The 24,639-nt window shown below is 38.0% G+C and overlaps 1 protein-coding gene across 3 annotated transcripts in view; it reads right to left on the bottom strand.

The window, feature by feature from the left end:
• Positions 1-216: 216 nt before the first annotated feature.
• Positions 217-24,639, bottom strand: part of ARID1B (AT-rich interaction domain 1B) — a 157,900-nt gene continuing 133,477 nt past the window's right edge. For 2 of the 3 annotated variants that reach the window (XM_053461267.1, XM_053461268.1), the window contains 12 exons: positions 21,247-21,380; positions 17,619-17,728; positions 14,880-15,089; positions 13,106-13,310; positions 9,044-9,179; positions 8,286-8,458; positions 7,022-7,160; positions 6,271-6,387; positions 5,675-5,771; positions 4,518-5,307; positions 3,819-3,949; positions 217-3,306 (listed from right to left, as the gene is read on the bottom strand). In XM_053461267.1, the coding sequence (XP_053317242.1) occupies positions 1,594-3,306; positions 3,819-3,949; positions 4,518-5,307; positions 5,675-5,771; positions 6,271-6,387; positions 7,022-7,160; positions 8,286-8,458; positions 9,044-9,179; positions 13,106-13,310; positions 14,880-15,089; positions 17,619-17,728; positions 21,247-21,380 (3,955 nt within the window). In that variant the 3' untranslated portion in view covers positions 217-1,593. Of the gene's footprint in view, positions 3,307-3,818; positions 3,950-4,517; positions 5,308-5,674; positions 5,772-6,270; positions 6,388-7,021; positions 7,161-8,285; positions 8,459-9,043; positions 9,180-13,105; positions 13,311-14,879; positions 15,090-16,769; positions 16,929-17,618; positions 17,729-21,246; positions 21,381-24,639 lie in introns of all 3 variants that reach the window. The other variant, XM_053461266.1, reaches the window with a different exon arrangement.

Genomic DNA, 24,639 nt, shown 5'->3' with positions numbered 1-24,639 from the left:
TGAATGATGGCCAAAATAGTAAGCCAGTGGACCTGTCTTAGTGCATGTCTATGTATGAATAATCGTTAAAGGTGTAATTCAGTATAAAACAGAAACACTTTCTCTGTTCTCTGTTGTGTATATTTAAACATTCTTCTTCTTAACAAGTTTTTAGTATACTTTCAAATCCATCTAAAAATAATATTCAACACAAATATAACGTCTCAAAAAGACCCATCACAGTGCTTAACAAGATTTAATGTACATTTATTCTTAACATGTGGAACATATAGTATAAAGATTTTATACTGAATAAATGATATTCATTAAGCCAGAGGAAAAGGAGGAATTTACAAGTTTTTTTTTCTCATTTTTTTACTACATTTTTGAAATACAAATATTTTGAATCTCTTCACTGAAAAACCTTAGAATTAATGTTGCTTCATCCCTATTATTGTTTTGTCATCTGTATTATATACCCATTGTCTAATTCAGTTGGCAGGCAACTATCACCACATTATGACCAGAAAGCAAAGTGTTCAGCTGCTAACCTGAAATAGAGCATGACTTTATACATACAGAAACTCACACTTTACCCTCTTAGGTGAAGATATGGCCAGTAGAGATTTTTTTTTATCAGTGCCATAAAAAAAAAACAAAAAAAAAAAAACAACTAATGTCACCGTAACCACATCATAGGGGAAAGTATAGGCTAAACGTTCAACTAAATGAAACAAAACCAAATATATAACAAAAATGTGAAGGCCTGTACAACTGGTATATACATCAAAGCCCCTGGGCAGTAGAAAAAAAAATAAAAATATATATAATGAAATATTTAAAGACTGGCATACGGTGGGAGGTCAAACAATTACCAGATGTTATTACAACAGAAATGGTGAGTACTTCTGCTCTTTTTGTATGTGCGGGTTTCCTTATTTATTTATTTTTTAATTTCCTTTTTATTTTTTGCTATTGTGTATTTATTCTGCACCCATTCTAATTTATTCATTCTATTGAAACAAAAAATATATTCCTGTTACTGAGGCCCCATACCGCATACTGACAGCATCACTTAATCTATTGGACACATATATTGATGTAATTTCTCTCTCTTCTTTACGTGTATGTGGTAAAGACAAAAATACCTGCAGTAATATCAATGTAGTTTCTCCCTAGGTATTGTGTACAGTGCTGTCAAAATGTTTGGGGCTATACCAATCGGTACAAAGAAAAAATATTATAGCCAAGTGCAACAACTAAAATAAAAACCTGAAAAAATTGACCTGCAACTGAAACATTCACCGAAATTGGCTACGTAAGGAAAGGGGGGAAATAAAATATAAACAAAAAAACTAACTTGAAAGTATACACAAACAGCAATATTTCAATATTTATTTTCATAGCTCATTAAATGTTTCTTAGAATTTCCAATTATTTAATAAAGACTGGATATTAAGAGCAATGCCTTTTTAAGTTTCTTCTCTTTTTTTTTTCTTTTTATTTAATTAGTTTTTTCTTCTTCCTTCCATTCTTGGTAAAAGAAACAGAAAAATAGCCAATTACATGTTACTTGCTACTCTCTCATTACACATTTTTGGCTTCGTACTGTTGTCATAACTGCCCTATTTGGAAGAGTACATCACAGATGACAGAGGCAACCATAGAGTTCAGGGCAACTGATATGGAGATATCCAGGAGACGGCCTTCGTGCAAAAGGAATTCAGAACGGTTTTCTTCTACCCTGGCCATGGCCAGTAAAGCCTTAGCAGCCCTACACATCATGTCTATGCTAGGTGGCTCCATATGGTGAGGTTGCATGTGCATGAGGTTATGTTGGCTCTGCTGATACTGAGCCATAGTGACACCATCCTCCAAAAAGCTTATTAAGTTCCCAATGCTTCCTTTCTGCAATGCAATGGCCCTTGCTACCACACTATCCCCCTGAGCAAGGTTCGAAAGCAGCGCCACAGACATTTCTCGACACACAGGATTTTTGCGCTCCCCGACGTACCTAACTAAAGTTGCGTACAGTTTTTCTTGGCGGCTGAATGGTGGTGTAGCCAATATAAGGTCTACGTTGTTGTCCTGTATACTGAGTTTACACAAGGTTTCCAATACAAGTCTCTGAGGAGAAAGGATTGAATTTTGTCCAACTGTTGGGAAGTGATCCTGTGCCTCTGCAGATGGGCACACCATCCAGTGTAGTAAGCCATCTAATATTGGCAAACAAATACTTTCTGTGTAAGCAGACAAGTCTAGCTGTCCAGAGATATTGGATAGTGTTACCAATGTATTTTCCCTCAGCACCTCGAGGCAGTCCCACCACCACTCGTCCTTGCTGCAGCTCATACCCTTGTCTTCATCCTCCTCTTTTTCATATGTCTGTGGTGATCGTTTTCTCTCTGGATGTTCATGGTGAAGAAGGACCAGTTTCCCAAGAATCAACATTAAGCCTGGGTGTTTTGACATCTCATTGTCATTACCAGGCACAAAGGACAAGCTACGGATAATATTTGACACACACATGCAGCGCTTGGCCAAAGAGTCCTGCCACTGAGCTATGACACATAATGGAGTCTCATCTCTGCTTCTCGGTTCATCTTCCAGTAATGTAATATTCCTATGATGTTTGGCTTGGTGAATACCTAATGAAAGCTTATTGCTTTCTGTCTGTAAGCATTGATTATTTGAGTCCTCAGGCAATGCTCCTGGCCTGGCAGAGAGGACATCGTCAATAGTTGCAGTTATGCTTTTCTCTGGCAGATCTTCAGTATCTCTGTTAATTATTTCATATTTTTTCTTTTTGCATGGAGGGCTATTAATGGATGTAGATCGCCTGCAAAATGGAATTTCCTTTTTGCTTTCAAAGTGAGTTTGGATGTGCTCTGTTGTGTCACCACCACCAAGCTGCCAGTGAAGGAGTCCACTAATGAATTCTTGCACACGTCCAAGCTTGTCAGATTTATCAATGACATAGCGATTATTCTTCTTCACAATCTTGATTGGCAACTTGTCAAATTTACTAGCTTGCTTTGGTTTTTCACATTTGTCTGTGCGCACATCAGATTTCTCAGAAGGATACAGCCTTCCCTCCACTTTTATGTTATGTTTTTCCTCCTCATCAGCTGGTTTGCTAGCTTTCTCATCCTCATCCCCAACATAATCCATTTCAACATCCTCCTCCATTGAAGACTGATCACCATCTGAGCTGTGTTCAAGAGCATTTACAACTGGTTCACCAACCTCATATTCCTTCAGTATCCCAAAGATGTCAATGATGCATTTTCTAAAATATTCTACTAAAAGCTCTAGAAAGCCAGGGAGCTGCAGAACAAAGAAGTAACAAAACACGTGAGTTGTAGATATTAGCAGACAATATCACAGGTAAAATCACACATTTCAGATAAAGCAAAATAATCACACGCGGAAGACTTTGGTTTCATGTCTTCACAATTTTTTGTGTTGTAAGGCGAATTGGTAATGTAACTGCACTTAATTAGATGATTTATTGTTTGTGAATAGAAAACGTACTGACGTTGCATATACCATACTACCTACATTTTGTGATGTTTTATTGCTGTTTTAGCCCTTAGCCTGGGCTTTTGGGATTTCCTTCTTTTATTAGCAATGCCAGTGACATTTGCAAAGCAGAGAACGAAACAAGGAAGGAAACCAAAAAAGTTAAGTACAGACAGATCATCTGTCAGTAGAGTTGGTACTACACATTTACTTAATAATAATAATAAAAAAAATAAAACATAGATCAGAAATAAAACTATTATAATTGCTATGGAAGGGATACACACATAGTAACTGAATAACTACACCACACCAACCTGAGAGAGGTTAAACGTAGCCACAGTGCTGTCATCATAAAGCAGGATATTAATTGTGTCTAAAGCCCAAGTGCTTTCAGCCAAAAGACCAGATTTCAGGGACATCATGACTCTCCATGCTTCAGGTGTTACTAATAAAAATTAAAAAAAAAAAAAAGTATTAATTTTGTCTGGAGTAGCTATGTATCTCTCTCTCTCTCTCTCTCTCTCTCTCTCTCTCTCTCTCTCTATATATATATATATCAATGGATATATCAATGGATATATTTTAATGTCCACAGCTTCCCCTTCTCTAAAATATGTGTATAATGATAAAACATAACAGTGGAAATGTCTCATCTAATGTAATAAAATAAGTCACGTAAACAGCATGGTCCGCAGATTGGCTCTACTCTTGCTGATAAGCGGACAAATAGTCTTTTGACTATTTGATTTTAAAGACATTTTTACAAATGAGAAAATCCTGCAGAATGGTTTCATATTAAACTACTTGTATGGGTGGTCAGGGGAAAAATAAACTGCTACCAATAATTTTAATTTTTTTTTTATTCTTGATTAATATTGTTGGTATCTGTTATTTTGTGTACTATAAACAATGAGGAAAAAAGACAGATGTGCCCACTGCCTAGCACTGTTAAAGAACAAATGCCACCTAAGCCAAAAACCAAAAAATAAGAATTTAAGACTTTTTAACATTACCAATATCTTTTGAGGTAATCTTTCGTTTGGCCTTCAGTATTGGTGGAGTTGCTTCAACGGACCCTGGTGGAAAGGAAATTTCACGCCTTGGAGATGCTTGAGCTGGCGGTGGCCCAGAACTCGGAGAAGCTGTAACTGTTGGCATAACCTTCTGCATCTTGATAGAAGGCAGAAAAGGAGACTTGCTTGGAGACATACGATTTTCTAAAGAGCGCTGGAAAGAAGCTGGACTGGGGGCCCTGGAAATATGATTTGGCATTGATGGCGGAGTCTGATAAGATGAAGGTGGAGCTCTGGTAATTGGCTGCATGGTTGTAGAGGGTGACATGTAGGAAGGCTGGCGCTGGCCAGAGTGAGATGATGGCCACTGGCTTTCATGATTCATCCTTTGATCAGGTCCCATGATATCATCAGATCGGCTCATGGACTGGTATGATCCCGGCTGTGTCGAGCCTCCAGGGCCTTGTCTGCCTTGATATGGATAATGCATGTCACTACGTGATGTCCACATGTTTTGTGGAGGACCATCATTTGTGGATGACTGTATAGGTCCTCCCATTATTTGGGCTCCCATTCCTGTATGCTGCATTTGTCCTGGTGCTTGCATTCTCTCTCTGTTATATGAATAGGGATACTGTCCTTGAATGGGCCTTCTGTCAGGTCCAGAATAAGTGTTGCCATACTGGTTATACATATCTTGCTGTTGACTGCCATATTGCATATTATACATTTCCCCATCATGCCGTTTAGAAGGAGTGCCATACATCCCATCAACATGGCGCTTGTAGTTCTGTAGAATTGACACACAAAAAACAACTACTTCAGGCAAATGGGACACAGCAGTCTTCTGTAAACAGACATACACAAAAACTGGTCGATGTTATTAAATGCCTAGGATAAAGCATTTGGAGTCAAACGGCATACTTTGTGCTACAATGAAAACAAAAACAGACCACATGCTTTCAAACCTCTATGTACGATCAGGCCTGATGAACCAGATATGTGAACCACGAGAAAAATCGTTATCTGAGAGATGCTACGTTCTAATTTTGTATGCATTAACAGAGAAAATATAGGTACAATGATGCTTTCAATTTTTTATCAAACGAGGTTCTCATTGGCTCTGATAGTAGTGCCAAAATACTAAAAGCTCTTACTTGTTGTTGGGAATACATTCCTGGCTGGTGTCCGCCAAAAGTTGGTTGTCCTGAAGGAGCCCCTTGGCCTGGATAAGGCTGCCCGTAAGACTCGTGTCTGTCATTGAAAATGTACAGTTCTTATAGCATCACACAGAAAAGAAAAATGTAAAGCTGCACAAGCCACATAAAATCAGATGCTTAAAATAAAACTGCATTCGCTGAGTTTCTCAATTTTGCTTATATATGCTACCACTCAAAAGTTTAGGGTTCCTTGTTTGTGAAAAGAAAAGCAAGTGGTGTCCATGAAATGCAGTGTAGACATTGTTAATGTTGTAAATGACTATTGTAGCTGCAAACAGAATATCTTAATAGGGGAACAGAAGCCCTTTAACAGCAACCGTCACTCCTGTGTTCCAATGTATATATTGTACATATAACATATTCCCATTTTTCAGCAAACATTAAAATAAAGCAATAGTCACTGTACTGATATATGCAGGGCTCTCTTAATGGTAGCAGGACATTTCTTAATATATTTGGACGCTAAGCAGACTATGTACTTCCTGTAAAAATAATTTATTTTTCTTTACAGAGATACGGTAACATCCATTCACCTTTGCTGTCCAGGATAACGGTTTGGGGAATACAAGCTAGGATCATTGTTAGAAGGAACCATGTTGTTTTGAGCTGGAGGCCCCATACTGCCTTCGGTGCCCATACTGTATTCTGCCCTAAAAGAAGAAAGAATATTCTACTTACACAGAGTAACTCCATGGCTTTGCAACGATATACTAATACAAGTATTCTTTTTTTCAGAAACCATGTTACATGGTAATACAAAAAGAGCACATCTACCTATACCAGGATGGCAAACCTATGGCAGGCATGCCACAACGGACATGCAAAGCCTTCAGTTGTGGCACGCGGCCAGGTTGTCGACTGACAGGGCCGGCCTTTGCCGTGTGGGAGGAGAGAGAGGGGTGCCGAGTGGTCGCTTACCAAAAAGGTTTCAGCAACTGCTCGTCGCCCTTCTGTTTCCTCCACTCCCTGCCGCCACCCACCTCGATGCTGCCCTAACTGCAGTGTTGGGAGCACGAGGTCTCTATCTTGGTTGCGGTGCCGCCATTTCATGCTGAGTGCCGGAATATGAAGGCGCTGCATCAGTGTACCGAAAAAATGTCCTCTCCATGTTTAATATGCAGTGTTGGCACTTTGAGGTCTGCAACTTGGTTTAATGCAGACAATTGGGCACCTGGCCCAAAAACATTCACCATCACTGCCCTATACTGCACATCCATACTCACATATATTATAATATACTGAATACACACATACATCTTAAGTCATTATTGCTGCTGTGCTCACCTTCTATCATAGCCTCCGGGTCCATAGGAGAATTGCTGGCGCTGACTCATACTCATGTTGGGCATAACCCCAGAGGGAGTCTGGTTGTACATATCCTGCATTTGGCCAGTGGGCAAAAAAGGCTCATTGCTTCCAGGTACTAAAATAAGAGAAAGTGCAAATTAAACATTTTTTTCTCTGTGGCTTGAAAGACACAAATTGTCCATAAAACTTCTTAATAACCTGGTCATAACCATGTCGTCTGATGTTATATAAGCCTCTGGGAAGGAATCAGAATACCACTAAATATTGGCTGTAAAACAGTGTATGAAAATGGCATTATATGGAAACAAGATGTATAGAGGTATCCTGTACTGTTAACTCATTGTTAGTTCTGTTTCACAAGGCCCACTGTGTGGCTTGACAATGCCAATAAGCTTATAACCTCTAACTATCATCGAGTGAAGGGCACTGAAAAGATTTAGTAAGTGTCAAGTAACTCAAGTGCAAAATGTTGAACTGTTGAATGTTGAATTTAGCCTTTAATCAGCAGTAGCAGATCTTTTATACTATGCCAAATGGGATTGCAGTGATTAAAGTCCTTTTTACACAATTACACAAATAGTGTATTATTTCTGACTGTATGCCATTTGTGTTGGCTTATTTTCTACCATCTTACTTTCTATACTGTTCTGTAAATGCATCTGATTTTGCTTAATATATGGTGGCACTTTATAATAACACATCTTTACATATGACAATGTGATGCTGTTGTCATGCTGCATAAAATGGCAGACAAAGGCTGCACGGAAAGGTATATGAAAAACCCTTCTCAGTCTTTGAGTTGGAATGTTTTTTTACTCTCATGCCAGGATGCAGACACAAGGAAATGTGTTATTATAAAGTGCCACCATATCAAGCAAAATCAGATCCATTTACAGAACAGTATAGTAAGTAAGATGGTAGAAAATAAGCCAACACAAATGGCATACAGTCAGAAATAATACACTATTACTAGCAGCACAGTTGACTCTGCATAAGAAAATCACTGGAGGTCTAAAGTCTATCAAGCCACAAAATTATGAGAAAATAGCTTAGGCACAGCATGAGGAGCACACCACATTATTTGGGAGATTAAATTAAGCAGAGTAGCATAGGTACCAACAATCTGACTGCTTCACCAAGCCTGTTTTAGCCTGGTTGTTAAGGTTTACACTTTTACTACGAGACGTATAAACTCGGAAACATAGAAGCCACTTCCTGACCACCATAAAGAAGTACTTACCTTTTCTCATAGCACCAAATGGATCTTTGTTGGGTTCATAAGACATTCGTCCCATCATGTCTGGCAAATTCATACCCTGCTGGTAAGGAGTATTGGGCGTCATAGAATTGCGTTTTGGGAAAGTTGACTCGCTAGCATCAGAGAAAGGATCTTGGACATTAACTGCATTGTTCCTGTGTAAAGTTGAAACATGTATATGAGCTTACAACACGGACACACATACAGACTGCACACTTATGACTGACAAATGATTACTCTGTGCTTGTCCAACATGTAAGCAATCTAGTTTTTTTTTTTACCTATGTCTATGTCTATATTTTGTCCCACAAAGTTCTTTTCAAGCCCACCCTTCAGTAACTTCTGTCACTTCCACCTACTGGAATATCTATCCTGGTCTGAGTTTGCCTACATTTATTCTACATCATTCATAAAGAATAATAACCTTAAGATTCATGTCTAGTCATAAACACACAAGAGCAATCCAAAAGTACATTCTATTATTTCTCATTACAAATATATTATGCCTACTGGATTTGCACATATCATGGTGACATCCATATTATTTCTCTATTTTAGGGCACTTTACACTATTTACCATAAAGTCTTTAAATGAGAACCAATAAGGACCAATTAAAGCTTTAGATCACATTTAACCCCCCCCAAAAAACAATATGTACTATTAAAATGTAAAAATGTACAGCAAAAACAGCAAAGAAACTCAAATTTAGAAACACAGACACAACTGTACATGTGCCTACCTGCCACTTATGGGCTGCATTTGACTGTGAGGTGTTGAGGCAGGTGTCGGTGGTTTAAGGTCACCTGGCATCTCCGCCATGGAATTACTGCCAGTGGACTGGGGAGTATGAGGGCCTTGGAGGGATCCAGAGTTAGCTGAAAAGAGATGGAGAGGAGAAAGCATATTTAAAAAAACAAATGTAACAGAACATAAGCACGAACGAAAACGAGCTGTAACACACTAATTAACTCAATTACATCCTCACCCTTAGCAGAACTCTCAATCAGTCATAATATACGATGTGAAATAATAAGCACAGAATTGGCTGATTATACTGATTGTTTTCTATGATATTATTGCCTTTACGTTCCTAGGGCGGATAGCGTTTAAAGTAAACCTATATAACTGAGAAAAGAAAATGTAAACAAAAACATCAAAAGCACAGTTGTCCATAAACTTAACTTTCTAAAACCTGTTTCATAAATATTTTATGTATGGTATGCAATTAAAGAAGGATGATGAATGTGTGCTGGTGGGCCTTCCGTAATGGTTAGCACAAGAGGGGTAACAGGGGCAGCATGCACTGGAACAAATAACATTCAGTAATAGCCCTCCTGATGCAAAAGATAGGGACAGACCGTCCTCTTAAGTGATTAAGCCCCCTGGTTTGTTGAAGCACCAGGATATATCATCCTCTTCCGGCACCCAGTAGTGAAGATAGAGGCCCCGAACAGAAGAGGCTGAAGGCAGCAACAACTTTGTCTGTTTTAAACTACTTTCGCTAATTCATATTATACATCTAAATGCAGTAAATAAACCTTTTCTTTATGTGTAATAACACAGAGAGCAGCCATCATCACTTCTTGTTGCCAGGATTTATAGGACTAGTTTTCCCCGATTATGTTTTGTCTGCCATTTCACGGCAATCTGGTGGAAGGTGATTCTCAAAGGCTGTGTAAGAGTGGTGAGAGTAGTGGTGAGAATATGGGGAAAAAAGTATCTCAAAGGGACACTCCAGCCATCATATGTACTTCATATCATAAGGTCATTATTTGGTCCGTTGTGCAAATTTATGGGGGGGGGGGGTTCTGCAGTGTCCCCCCCAAATGCATTTTCCTCTTTCCCCACACCTGGCTAAATGTCCTTCAGGAGACTGATTCAGTAACACACAGTTTTAGACTGCCTTTATAAAATGCTGTAAAGTATTGTGGGATGCTTTGACTTAAGGGGAGGTGCATTTTATTATAGTTAACATTTTTTCTGCTTCGCTTTGTTTCATACCAGCTATTCCAATTATGTGATATTTAGACTACAGAGCTATATATACAAAAAGCGATGTTAACATCGGTGGATTTATAACACCATAATTTACCCTTACCAACAATTTAAGAGATTAGAAATTGGCATGTACAGGACTTTTCTGAAGGAGTTAATATCTAGCATGATATTCTAAGCAGATATTCCGCCAACGGTGCGGAATTCATATATTAAAAGTAAACAAAAGGAAAGGTTATTGCAGGTTAAGGCGCACTCCATTTTTCAGAGTATGCAGGCAGACAGCACGCTGGGAAGATAATTTACACAGCATGAACCTACTGGCCTAATTCTGGCTGAGGTGGAGGGATGGGGTGGGGTGGGAGGAAATTGTGAGTGCTTCGGCACGTCACCAGTTCTGCTGTGAACAGAGGTCAGAATGAGGACATCTTTGTTTACAAACCTAGGGAAGCCCATTCAGCCTCTCCTGCCTCCCCTCCCTCTGGGGATTCCCTTTTGGCTTCTTGACAGAATCTGTGACATCACCTGTCAGCTAATAATAGAATATCCAGCCAGCAGCAGCCAGAAAGACGGATGGCTTTTTGGTAGCTGGCTTACTAATTATGACCAGACTTCTCGGTTGTGCACAGAATTGAGTCTTTTTTTTTTCTTCCCTCAGCTCTGTGCAAATGTATTTGTCTGAACCATTATTTGTAGCTGAACTACTGCTAAGCGAACATATTCAGCGAGAGCAATGCCAGCACAACACTGCATGTTCTGAAACTAAAGATTGACTTGTTAAGGAGATACATAAAAAAGCATCATTAGAGCAAACCAGAAGCATACAGAAGTACATGGCGCAAGCACATGGGTATTCTAAATATGCAGAAACCACCATACCCAAGTGTGCATTTGTATGTCTTCTGGAGCTCCCAGAACTACCCTCTCCTACTTTCAGATTCAGATTTGGAGTGCTCCTGTATAACGATATGCAAATCAGTGCCCAGAGGACACATTTCCCCTTCTATCCTTTTTAGCTAACTGTAATAAACTGTTCTTTTAAGAATGCATTAAAACAAAAAGACTGAAGTTGGTGGAAACCCTTTTCTTTTGATCATGGTAGTATCTAATGGCATTAGAAGGCACCATTTCTGACTAACAGTTACTCTCTAACCCTATGACAAACTCTATACAAATAGGTTCCTCCATAGATCATGGTGAGAACATTGAGAAAGATGAAGTACCATAAACCGGAACAATGATTTGCTTTGTCTCACAAGCCTAATGGCCTTGAGGCAGGTGTCATACGTTTATTGGCATGTATCATACCTTAGTGCTGATGGAACATCAGCGAGCAACACTAACAGCTCAAAATGAGGCATGTTTATAGAAAATTACAAGTGCAACACGTGTTAGCACAGGGAGAACATTGAACTAATGTCAGATTTAGTGGTAAAAGCATTGATTTAATAAAAGAGTGCTGCAAATGCATCTTTACAAACCATACGCTGATTGTCCTAATTAACCAGTAGCTTCCACTCAAAAGGATAACACATTCTTCTCAAACAAAGTTTAGAAAAATCTCTCCATTGTGTTTATTTAATGTATCAAAAGATTTGTAAGGCACATTTGTGTCATTTATTTTGTGTACATTACTTTTTATGTTTCCATCACTGATAGCCCCACATTCCTAAATAATGTATATTTTATCTGGAGGCCTTTCACTGTCGTAAGAGGACCATAAGAGCTTTGGATGAAAGTGCCTTTTTCTGACTGATGATATCTCCAGAGTAAAACTCCCTGGATTGAAACCAGAACTGTCATCAAGCAGCACTTGATGTTTTCCTGAGGATCAGTAGGGTGGTTCCAAAATATTCTTTAAACATTTGCTAGGCTATTCCCCTGAGTAAAATATCGAGCAGTAAATATGTCTCTAATGTAAAAGCATTTTATAGAAATGTATATTAGTTTGTACAGTTGGACAGTGCTTTATTATATTTAATATAAATTATAGAATTAATGATTTATAAAACTTAAAAAAAACACATATACATTCATGTATTCTGCTACACCAGACATTAAAGACTAATTGTTCTAACCCGTAAGAATATTGCCATGGTTCTAGAGTCCTCTTACCAGTCTAACTATCCATTAATACACATAAAATACAAACAAATAAAAATATATTTATGGCAGCAGAACCACCATTTTATACCAAGCAAAATACCCCCGATTACAGAAATTCTTTCTTGGCTGCATTAAATGTGAATCAAATGTTCCCAACATAGAAGTATATTAGCTGCTATATTGAGGACATGTATCTGTGTAGTTGGCTAGAAAGGCCTAATTTCCAATCCCCCCGTAAAATCAGTAGTCAGTCTCCTTGTATTTGCCTGCTTTGAACGGTCGGAATGAGTTGATGACTTCTGCTAACATTTTACATACGGAGAATCACAGAATAACTGAATGCTGGTTTTGTCGGTTTACGTCATGTAAAAACAACAGAGGCTCAAAATCTAAATCAAGTGACATTTCAGACACACAAATTGGAATGAAGTACCACTAACAGGAAAAAGGGCAGGATTGATATAAAAGAAAATGGAACCTTCTTTTTGTTAAACATTTTCTTTTCTTAAATGACAAACAAAATGAAACATTGTGCATAAGGAAAATATTACCAAGGTGCCAGATTATTTGGACATTTCATTTAGACACCTTTAAATCATCCAAGATTTTTTTTTTTTTAAATAAATGAATACACCTTTTTCCGCATTAGAAGCACAGTTCTGTGAAGAGCAGCCAAACTGGGTGTATTTCCCCCACTTACCAGGAGATGGCGGCTGGATCTTAGCCTGTTTCTTAGACTCTCCAGGATTAAAGATCTCCGGAGGAGGCTCCTCCCCTCTCTCTATCTTGCATTCAAAGGCAAACAGGTACTGTATGTACTGCTTTTTCAGGGAACTGGCTGCGCTGCTGGAGGTGCCAACGTTGAGATTGGTCGCCAACTCTCTCCACTTCTTGTTTTTATTAACCTGCAGACAAAAAGGCAAACGTCGTCGTTCTTAAGAAAACTGTTTTCCAGTCAACAGTTGGGGATTGGGAGGGAAAGCGTACACTTTATTCTTTCCTTTAGCTTCGTAATTTTTTTTTTTTTTTTTTTAATGTGCCTTTTTTAACTAACGTTCATTACTCCCACTCAGCAATGCAATGCAGGCACTTGCAGTTATAAAGCCATTAAAGAACCTGCTGATAGCAACATAAAAGGCGTCGGAGGCTTCTGAGCGCTGCATCCCCTAATGCTAAGCACATTTCAGAAAGGATGTGCGGCAGAAAGCTGGCAATTTGCATCCAGTCAATGCACAAAAGCACGCCCGCACTTACGCTCCCTTTTCAATTAAAAAAGGCCTCACCGCTAAGAACTCATTTAAAAACCAATAAAAATAACAGCAACTGTGTTATTCCACAATTTAGTGTAATTGTGGGAGTTGTAAATGGGGAACAAAAACATGCTTATTTTGTGTAGGCTCCAAAGGGGATGAGAATGTGCCAGATAACAGATATCACGGTACTGTTATAGAGAGGCCTTTGTTGATCTGGCAAACTCTGGGTTAACCGTTAATGGTTAACAGTTAAAACAAGTAAAATTTGGTGTATTTTGCCACTGCAGCGTGTTTGTAGTTTTTCTTCATTGTATGCAACATGATTATGTATAAGAACCAATTTATTCTAATAATTGATGCCAGTTTTACCTATTCTATAGATTCATGTTCCTGAAATTATAGAATTTCCTTATTTTACTTCTTCCACTAAATGGTTATTGAAAGTAAATAGTATCCCAATACTCTTTTTTTTAATCTAAAGTGGAACTGCCAAACTTTTATATCCTTTGTTTGCAAGGAGTGTATATATTCCATATACATACATATTTATACATATACATCTATTGCTCACAATTTGGAAGTAGAGATTGAAATACAGAACCAGGACACAATGTAATCACTTAAATAATTTATGCCAGAAACGGTATCAACCATCCCTATTCAAGCCATGCTTTGTTGCAAAAATGATCTATTTTCAGAAATACTCCGACTTCGTGTACTCTGTGTGTCTACTGATGGACCAGAAGATCTATGCCATCACGATAGCGTTCTTCCCTACTCCCCCATGGATTGCATAGAAAGTATGACATTATATCCCCAACCCCTCAACAGGAGCGACCATCAAAAATATTAAGGGAGGTACTTCCCCTCTATACAATAGGGACAAGGTATGTAAGGGGTAAGCAGATGGGTCGTTCTGGGGCTCCTGGCCCTTTCAAAGTATACCCATGCAATTATTTCCTAACTAAAGTCTGAGACACTAACAATCAATAATACATTTCATCCTGTTTTCTGGGATTTTATATTTCTGTAGTTATCCACACAATGAAAACCGAACATCTAAAATGGAATGAAAAGGAAAGTACATTGATTATAAAAATGATTCTTTGCAGGGGTGAAAAAATGTCCCAAGTGTCATCTGTAACAATTCTCTATTGTACTATAGTATAGTACCTCAAAGATACGCATGAGCAATACCTCAAAGATACAACTTAGAATTACCTGGGCTAAGCCTCCAATTTCTTTCACACAGAAGTAGAGCCTGACCAGATCAAGGGGCTTTTTCCCAACTGCTGGAAGGGTTGCAACAGGAGTTCCTCTTTCTTCCATAAAAGTGAGGTACCGGTCCACCCACATCTTACGCTCTGGTTCATTTCCCAACTCGTACAGCTTTGTAATCTTTTCTCCGGTGGATGTGGAGGAGTTTGCTTTCTGTATTGCATGGAAAAAAAGTAAATAATGTAGAAAGTCAATAGAGCGCTGACTAAGATACACAAATGTCTTCAGGACAGAAGGTTACCAGTCATCTGTCAATAAATCTATCCTCTTGACTCTTCTAAGGTCTCATCTATTGATAGTTGCCATTTCAGACTGAGATTTGAGTTTGATCTGCATTAAAGGCAGTTTCAATGCAGTGTCATGAGCGATGGCATTATAAAAGGTAACTTTCTTGTATTGCAGGCTTAGCTTTATTTAATTTCCATCCTAAATAGCAATAGTGGTCTACTGTATTTGCTTAAAGCTATTCTTTGTTAACCATCCTTCAAATAATTGCCAGTATATACAATTTTGATTGTCTCCCATCCGCATCTGCTCCTTTCCATGCAGAATATGTATTTGGTCAAACACATCTCCTTGCACATCATACACTTACAACCAGTCAGCTCCAGCTTTGGGGTTGTGAATGTTTCTGATGGGGGTCTACTGAGAACCCTGTCCGCATGCGAGGAAAGTGCTGCCCTTTCCTGCCCCAGGTTGGCTGCTTCAGTGCCGAGAATCATCAAACCACGGTGGAGGGGAGCTGCAGCTTCCCCCTGAGGCAAGTGACCATTTTTCCAATGTTTCAAGAATTCTGATTAAACTGCTCATAAAGTACATTAATATGCATTCTTTTGGTGAGGCTGAAAGTGTAACATTGATCTACGAAGCTAAATCTCTACATAAACAATCATTGTTTATTACAGAAATTCACCAAGAACCATGTTTCTTGAAATATGCATGGCGACGTTAACTCAATTGCTTGGTTAAACAAGTAGAAACTGTTTAAACAGATGAATTGCTGATACAGCCATGCAATTGACAAACTCACAAAGTATGTAATTTGGAGTGTATGTATGCAGTAGTGGTTTCAAATTATTTTTATGCGATTTGTCCAAAAAAGCAGACATATGGATCATTTCTGGGCAATATTATAAGAATGTGTTAGGAAATCGGATTGTGAAGACAGAGAAAGCGAATAGACCAGGGAGATGAAGGGCAAGTAATCAGCTCATACACAATTTTCCGCCATTATGACACTTATTGACTCATCATATGCTCTGCTAATAGACATGGAGGTTATCACTGGAAATGGATTATATCTTGATACATAATTCACACTATAACCATCATTGTTAAAAGTTTTTCTTCAACACTAATTCTCCTCCTCCTCCTATTCTCTACATCTGAAGATTATTCAAGTTTAAAATGTGTTCTACCTGGCATTAACATTTGATGGATTTAAAACCTTAAAACTGATTAAATGAAGAAGGGACATCTAGAAACATGTCCCTCAAGGCTTGGATGTCCGTGCTGTTGCTGACATGTATAGTTTTCATTTTAATACCAATTTGTATGTGGCACAAGATTCAGTAAACAGGAAAAAGCTTTAGATTTCTGGAAGCCATAAGCTCTTACCAACACGTTTATTCCCTTTCACTGTTTAAACTTAAATCTGACCACTGCACACTGCTGTAGAATATTAAGCAGCTCTATAGAAAAGCAACCTAACATAATTTCACAGAATAAAAAAAATAAAAGGACAAAGAATATAATAAAACAAAAACACCAAACACCATGCAAATAATTCAAAACGGTTCTCAAATACAAAATAAACATAACAGGGCCACTTACAGGGCTTGATGGAGTCTTTGGCCAGCCTGGGCTGTTTATGTTATCACTGTCATCTCCAAGAAAGGAGGAGATGCTAGCAGAGCTTGGGGACAGTGGGGAGGGGACTGGCAGGATGCCTGGGGTTGGGGGCTGTGAATTACACTGGGAGCTGTAGCTATCCTGTGGTAGAAGAATACAAAACAAAATGACAAGAGCAGGGCAAACCTTTACCAAAAAGAAATAGAACCAAGTGGGAATGCAACACTGCTGCATGTATGGAGAGAGGCAGAAAAAGTAGACAAGCATATAAGATGCATGAATCCAGTTTGTTAATCTGTTTGCTAGCAATTAGTGCAAATTTGAAAAATTCTGCCAGATGCCTCACCAATGTTACTAAGCCACCATGCTTATGTCAAGCAATAATGAAATGCTTAAGCATGGATAATACCTTAATGGAACCAAACGAAAAGCAAAAAACAAAAAAAAACTGCTCGTCATATGTTTTAAGGAAGAAAACAATAGTAAGTATGTCTATGATGCTGGTGCTGCTTAGACGGCCAACAACAGAAGCTTGAACCAAAGGCAAGGAAAGGGAAACTGTCTGCAGAGTTGACACCAGGCACAGTAAGACCTATCCCAACCCCACCAGCTGAATATCCCCAAGCTCATACTCGATACTTCGCTCCAAAGTTAGATGCCATTAGAACATGTAAGTTTCAGTTCCAGACCAAGTAAGAACATACAGGCCCGCAACACAGATGGAGAAGGCATGCAAGAGAAAACCAAACAGAGGGTGGCCAAAACAGAAAATGGAAGACACTATGGCTGGCACTGCAAGGCCCAATAACTCCCCATGCAAAAGCACCATACCTTTGGTTTGGGTTCAGGTGGTGGTGGGCCATCTTCTTTGCTGTCAAGTTTGAGTGAAGCAGGGAGTTTGGAGTCACCAGTATTCATCATGTCTCCAAGACTAATATGTCCTACAACACAGCACAAACACATTACTTGGCTGTTCATTCCATATTTCATAGATATTGATAGTACAATATTTGTTTACATGACCTTAAAAAAAAGGCAGCAGAGACTCAGGTCTGGAAAATATTTAAAAAATATTTATACCAACAACATAAATACTGTTTTTGAACAAGCTTTTGGGTGCTTCAAATATTGGTTTAACAGAAAATGGAAACTATTTTTCTCTAAGATCTATACAGTAAAACTTAAAAGTAGATCATGGAAAACTCTTTTTTTCACCTAAAGAGTCACAAACAGGTAGTCAGTAAGTTCTCATCAAGATCAGCCACACTGACATTTTATCTTAAGTACTATCTGAAAGGTTCACGAAATTCTACCTAAAACTGCATTGTATTTACACAACATTATATATACATACACACACAGCCAGACATTAGCATATTTGAAAATCTGACGCCCATAAGACGTGTGGAACCACCATTTTTTTAAACAACTGTATGGCTGAATTTCAAGTAAAAACATAGAAGAGAATAAAATGCAACAAGTAAAATGCAAGAAAAAAATCAACATCACATTCAACAGAATGATTACAGCACATATTGGTATATTACTGTGTATTTAGAAAATAATTAGTTTTAATTGAAGCACTAAGAGTGTGTAGGACTCTGGTGTATAGGCTGGCAAGCACAGTGCTAATTTTCTAATATCTGCATCCTCACTACAGGTCATAATAACTGCAGGTCTGCCAAAAAAAAACAAAATAAAAACCTAGTCATGTGCTATTTGTATTTACAATTATGCGGTGTGCCAAGCAGAAATGTTAGCTTATTGTTGAAAGGAAGAAAAAATAAATGCACCAATATTGCAGATATTAAGTGATTTGTGTGCGGAAATTCGCAGCATGCCTTTAATTTACAACGTTACTAGGATGGAAGGTGGGTATAGCCCAAAAACCATTAGTAACTTAGCACAGCAGCTGCCGGTATATTTTAGCTAATGCAGCATTCAAATAATACTTATTGTTAAAATCCAGAAAATACATGGGAGATGAGAATATTCGCCCCACCCATAAATGCTTATTTTCAACATTTACAAGAAAATCATAGCCTCTATCAAACATCAGCCAATTATTTCACACTTTTGCAGCCATGCTTTTTTTTTTTTTAATACTGTTCTTCGCTGCAGTTCAGTAAGCTGTAAGGCCGATAGCGAGAGAGCGCACTGTGCCGGTTATATCACCTGCATAGGTGATGATCCATATGTATAGGTTTCAAGCTCATAAAAGCAGGACCTCTTCTTCTAGAACGGTATGTTTTCAGATGTTAATATTAATGCCAATTTTTTATATTTATATATATATATATATATATATATATATATATATATATATATTTATCAATCTTAATGTTACTGCTCCTGTGTAATAGCGCTACTGACTCTGCTAATGCTCTATACAATGTAATACCAATAATATTTTATCTATTGACAAGAATAAGTTATATTCAACTTGTCCAACTATGCTTTCTATGCACCCACAAATATATATATATTTAGAGAAATACAATAAGCAACAGGTGTCAAAACGGAATAAAACAGCTGTTATCTCAAACTCTATATAGCCATATGCATAGCATTTAAACAGCTACATGTTATTTCCAAGATTGTATTTTCTCTGTTTTGTTAACAGATGCCATAAGAAAAAATAAAAGAAATCCATCAAATATATTTGGGAAAGGGGTGGAGAAGGGTCAAGCAACTTAATCATAAAAACACGTTCTGGTGGCTTTAAATCTTTAAGTTGGCTAGTCCGCAAGAGTACATAAATTTCTCTAGAAGGGGCAATTTGCCATCTGTTTGCTTCAGGTAACATTCACAGCTCTCTGCATAAAGAGAAAAATAAATAACCGCTGCTAATGGGAAGCCACAATTTAAGGCGGTTTAAATATACGAAAAAGTAATATTGTGTCAGCCTGCCAGATAAAATAAACAAACCACCGTAGCCCAAACAAACTCTATATCCCACTGCAACCTAAACTCAGAGTGATTAGACTGTAATTAAAGGGAAGTATTAGGAATTATGGTGTGTACATAAACATACTTCCTTCCTGGGTGCTACACCTTCTATCTCCGGGCAGGGAGGCAGGGTTCGGTTACACCCACGCCTAACTACTCTCTAACTACATCCCCTTATTGCACCTACAACCCCCAAAACACACTGCTTAGTATGAATAGCACATGTTAATGCAGGCTTACAGCAGCTCGTGTACTGACTCAAGAACACCCCACTTTTCATTTCCCCCCAATGCGGAGTAACCTCATACCACATTTGACGTTTATATTATTAGGGTCACTATCACTGAAGCTTAGTGACCAAACCACAAGGCGAGCTGGGTAAGATGCAACATTTTACTTCATTACTTCAACCAGTTGTTGGCTCTGCAGAATCTATATTGCAATCAGTGGAACATTTTACAGAGTCATTCAGCCCTTCCTTCAGGCAAGAGTTACTGGGATAAGCTATTCATTATCCGCAGTAAATTTGGCAAGTTGAAATGCTCCTGTTGTGCTTAAAAACTGGTTTGAGGACTAGGGGAGGATAATCTACCCACAAATAAATGTCTAGTTAATTACAACCATCTATGAATGCTCTTATCTAGGAGTGCCATCTCAAGATTGAGTTATGTCCGGATAAGAGCACCTCGACACAAGACAAAAAAATCTGGGCTTTACTATAACAATCATACCCTAGGGTGATGTCTGTTTCATAGGACTTATTGTGAACAGACTTATTGAAAAACTACAATAGTTCCATTAATGGCATTTGTCGAGGATAAAATCTGTGGGACTAAACAAATGTCTATATTCAAATAATATAAAGGGTTTTCCATCTTGAGATGTAAAGCCTATGTTTTCTGCTTCAATATAATAAATGTAATGCTTCTGCACAATCTCAAAAATGGTTAAAGTGGTGTACAAGGAAGAAGGGAAAAAACAAATGGGGGGGAGCAGGTGCTAAGGAGGTAGATTTCCCGCACATGAAATCACAAAGCCAGCAGACTCACCACATGAGTCTTCCAGACAAGAATAAAAGAAGAAAGAAAAACAATTAAACAAATTCAGCCTTCAATTAAATGGATCAGTAGCTAAAGGCAGCAGTAGAAGATCAAAGGACTTTAAAGTGTTGGTAAAACTTTGGATTGGTAGCCAACATGTACATTAATAGCATTAGACGTTCCGGTACTTTAAAGGGCTTTTCTTTTTTACTTTGGTATTTTGTTCTTTCAATTTAGTTCTAAGAACTCTCCCCTCCACAAAAAAAAAATAAAAAAAAAAAATAAACACAAATAACAACCTGCCGCAACACTAGAACCACAATCTAATGCTGCACCACCAAGGAATTTAGAACTTTTCTAAACCTGGAAAAAAATATAAACAGATTCATTCATTTCAGGTGTCAGAATGTGTTGCATGATCAAACATTGTTGTCAACATACATACAAGCTATTATAATGCAACATGTTACCTGAGGAGCTGTTCATCATGTTGTATGGGGATGCTTGTGGGTTCATCATACCACCGCTGTTATTCATTGACTGGTTATATGGTGAATTTGACCCCATAAGCCCACTCTGGTTCATACCAGGATACCCGCTTTGCCTGTATTTAAGTGAACAAAGGAAAAAAAAAAGGGGGGAAAAACAAATTAATAAATGTCACACAGGTTTCACAACTTTATTAAGTCACTACAAAACTCGGCTGAAGCAAAGAACCAGTACTTTCTAGACACTGAAATATGTGGAATTCAGATTTAGTGTGTTAATCATGATCACTATAAACGGTTCAGCAGCTGTCATACAGAATTAGAAACGCTTAGAAGCCTGTCAAAACACGGGATGAAAAACAATAGAAATACGTTTCGAAATGTGTTGAGCACCTAATTTAAGATCATTTTGTTTTCCTAAATGGGCTGAAATTCTCATTGATGCCGGAAAAAAAAAATACCCCAGAGAACCTCGTGTATCCAACACAGGTGGTAGAACCAGTATTTAGGAGAAGGGTAAGGTCTAACATTGTGTAGCCGGCTCATCTTCTTTAACCTCCATCCTATCCTTACTTCATTTCAAAACAAAACATTGAAAAAAGCTAATTGGCTGTACAGCAGGTGTATCCTACAGGGAACTATTCAGTTTTGTGGAAGTACAAATTACATGGTCCTTCCAAAGCCACAGATACACTCCATTTTCTTTCAGGGTCTTGGATAGGAGCTGTAGATCTACAACAAAGGACTCTCCATTGTCCTGTCCTACAGAAATACCAGAGTAGAGAAATGTCACTTATAGGAGGAACCCATTTTCAGACGAGCACGCCATGTTAAGAAGACCATATTCATGAGGCATTACATGTACTCCTTTCTATCTTAGCAATTATGTTGTCCTTGTAGAAATAGGGGGTTCTACAACTGCTATGCTTTGCCACCGTAGGGATCCAGAATTCTAGCATGGATTCAATCTACTACAAACCGATGTACCTCAAAAATCTTTAAAATACTGCTCATACACATGCATAAAGTAATTTGTGATGTTCATGTACTTTCTGGATCATAAACAGAGAATGAAAAAAAAAAAACAACAACATTACAGCTGCAAAATGTAAATTACGCATGAATATGCCTTTTGACATTCTTAGGGCTTTCTGTAAAGTTAAAAGCAGCTTCCCATTTCTTGATGTTATTTAGAGTTTTATCTCATCATTTGCAACTTTATGCATTCGTACAATTTCTGTTGCAAACATTTATGTTTTCCTGATCTGAATGTGCCATGTTTTCTTTTTTTTGAACGATCGGTAAAAAAACAAGTTTTAATATTTTTTTCCGCTATGCCAGCAACTTAAAAATCAACAAAAGTTCCTGGTGTCTAATGCAGTTTAAATGTAAAGGGCACACTTTGATGTACAGAAGCCAATGCCTCCAATGCCATTTTTTTCTGCATCAAGGGAAAATTTAAATTGCACAGAGGAAAGAAAAAAAAAGGTCAGAAAGGAAAGCACTTGCCGGCACAGTTCATAAATACACATAGCTTGTGAAGAACAAAACAGGGTTATAAATCTGGTAATATTGCTATGAAAGGGAAAATGATTAGACTAAATAGTATCTGTTCATAAACATTTAATAATTTGGTTTCTTGAAACATAAAGGCTTTAACTCCCAAAAAACAGGCAAAATAATTTGGCCAGCAGTTAATAAATTTGACTGTTTCTTGATTTTTTGGTGAATGTTTAGTATGCCAAGACCAGAAAACCAGAAGCATTGTTACAACAAAAAACAAGCAATGACGACTTAAAACCATGTGCGTGATATTGCCACTAATATCAGTTTGCTTACTAGCCAACTAGCCCATAGCATTTGCGAACTGGTAGAGCAGAGCAACATGAATTTGTTTTTCATCTGTCTTGATCCCACATCGGATGAGCTAGTAATGAACCTAATTTGAATCTAGGATTTGACTGCACGTTTTACTGGAGGGGTTTACTTTACAGGGACATGGATGTTTTTTCCCCATCTACTTGTCAATTTACAGCTTTTAATTTTTTGACAAGAGAGGCCAGTACTGGGAATTCTTCTATGTCATCCAGAATGAAGGCATATTTTTCTCTTTACTTCTGTACATTTACTTTAAAATACTGACCTTAAAGAACACACCGAAAGGCGCGTGGTCTGGGAGGGCTCTGAGATGATCTCATTTATGTTAGTCACCCAGAGAGGGTGACCAACAAGAAAATAAACAGCAAAACAAAGCAATTTACCCGACAACACCATGTCTTCACAACGTCAAAAGAACTCAAACAAAAAGCCGGCGGGTTATTTTCAACCCAAACAAGAGCAGAAAATGTCGCCATCTTTCTTGGCGGATCTGAGCGAACAAGTTCCCTAAAGACAATCATATACTTGCTTTACAACTGTACCACATTTTTTTTTTCTACCAGGGATCTGAAATTCATGTCCCTAAATACTAAAGGGCTGAATTCACCACATAAAGGAAGCTAATGGCATCTTCTAAGACCGCTGGGGTATCCATATACATGAACAAGGATAAGGCGATTACATAAACATAACATGTTAGCAAACATATATGCCCCTAATACCAACCAAATACCCTTCTTAGAAAAAGTTTTTATGAAATGAACATTCAAATACAATGATGCAGTAATATTAGGAGGATATTTTAATATAACTATTAACCCTGCTTTAGATACCACAGTCATATCCAATACTCAACGAGCAAACAATACCCAAAGAGGGAACACAATTAGAGCATTTCATAGCTGGCCACCGCTGGTACAACACCTGGAGGCCACTACATCCCGACGAAAAAGGATCACCTATTACACGTTAGGTCTAATTACATGGTCAGACCACGCTCCATTGTTTTAAACAGAAATGGTATGTTTATTACAGAGACATACCAAATGAAAGGAAACAGCCCGTGGCTCCTAAATGATAATTTAATGAACAACCCAGGTAAAAAAATCAGGTTCTGACAGATCAACTTGAACTATATTTCAGTGAAAATTTGTGTTCTCTAACACCCTTCACCAAACTGTGATTAGCCCATAAGGCTGTACTGCGTGGAGTGCTGATCAAAAAAGCCCTTTAAATAGAAAAGAAAAAAAAGAAAAATACAAATGACCACAACACCAAATTTGCTAGATACTACAACACACTGTATAATCTACACCAAGACTCTTGGCACTCACCAACCCACACAAATCGAAATCACACAATTTTTATCAACAATAACGCTTCCCAAAATAACAAGATCAAACATCGTTTCTAACAAGCTCCATTACCAGTACAGAAATACAAGATTCTATTAAGAAGCTTAAACACAACAAAGCCCTGGCGCAGACAGGATCTCTA

This window comes from Spea bombifrons, chromosome 3 (genome assembly GCF_027358695.1).
Source record: "Spea bombifrons isolate aSpeBom1 chromosome 3, aSpeBom1.2.pri, whole genome shotgun sequence".
Lineage (NCBI taxonomy): Eukaryota > Metazoa > Chordata > Amphibia > Anura > Pelobatidae > Spea > Spea bombifrons.
Note: the sequence above shows the minus strand (reverse complement) of the source record. Positions and strands in the feature narration are given on the sequence as shown.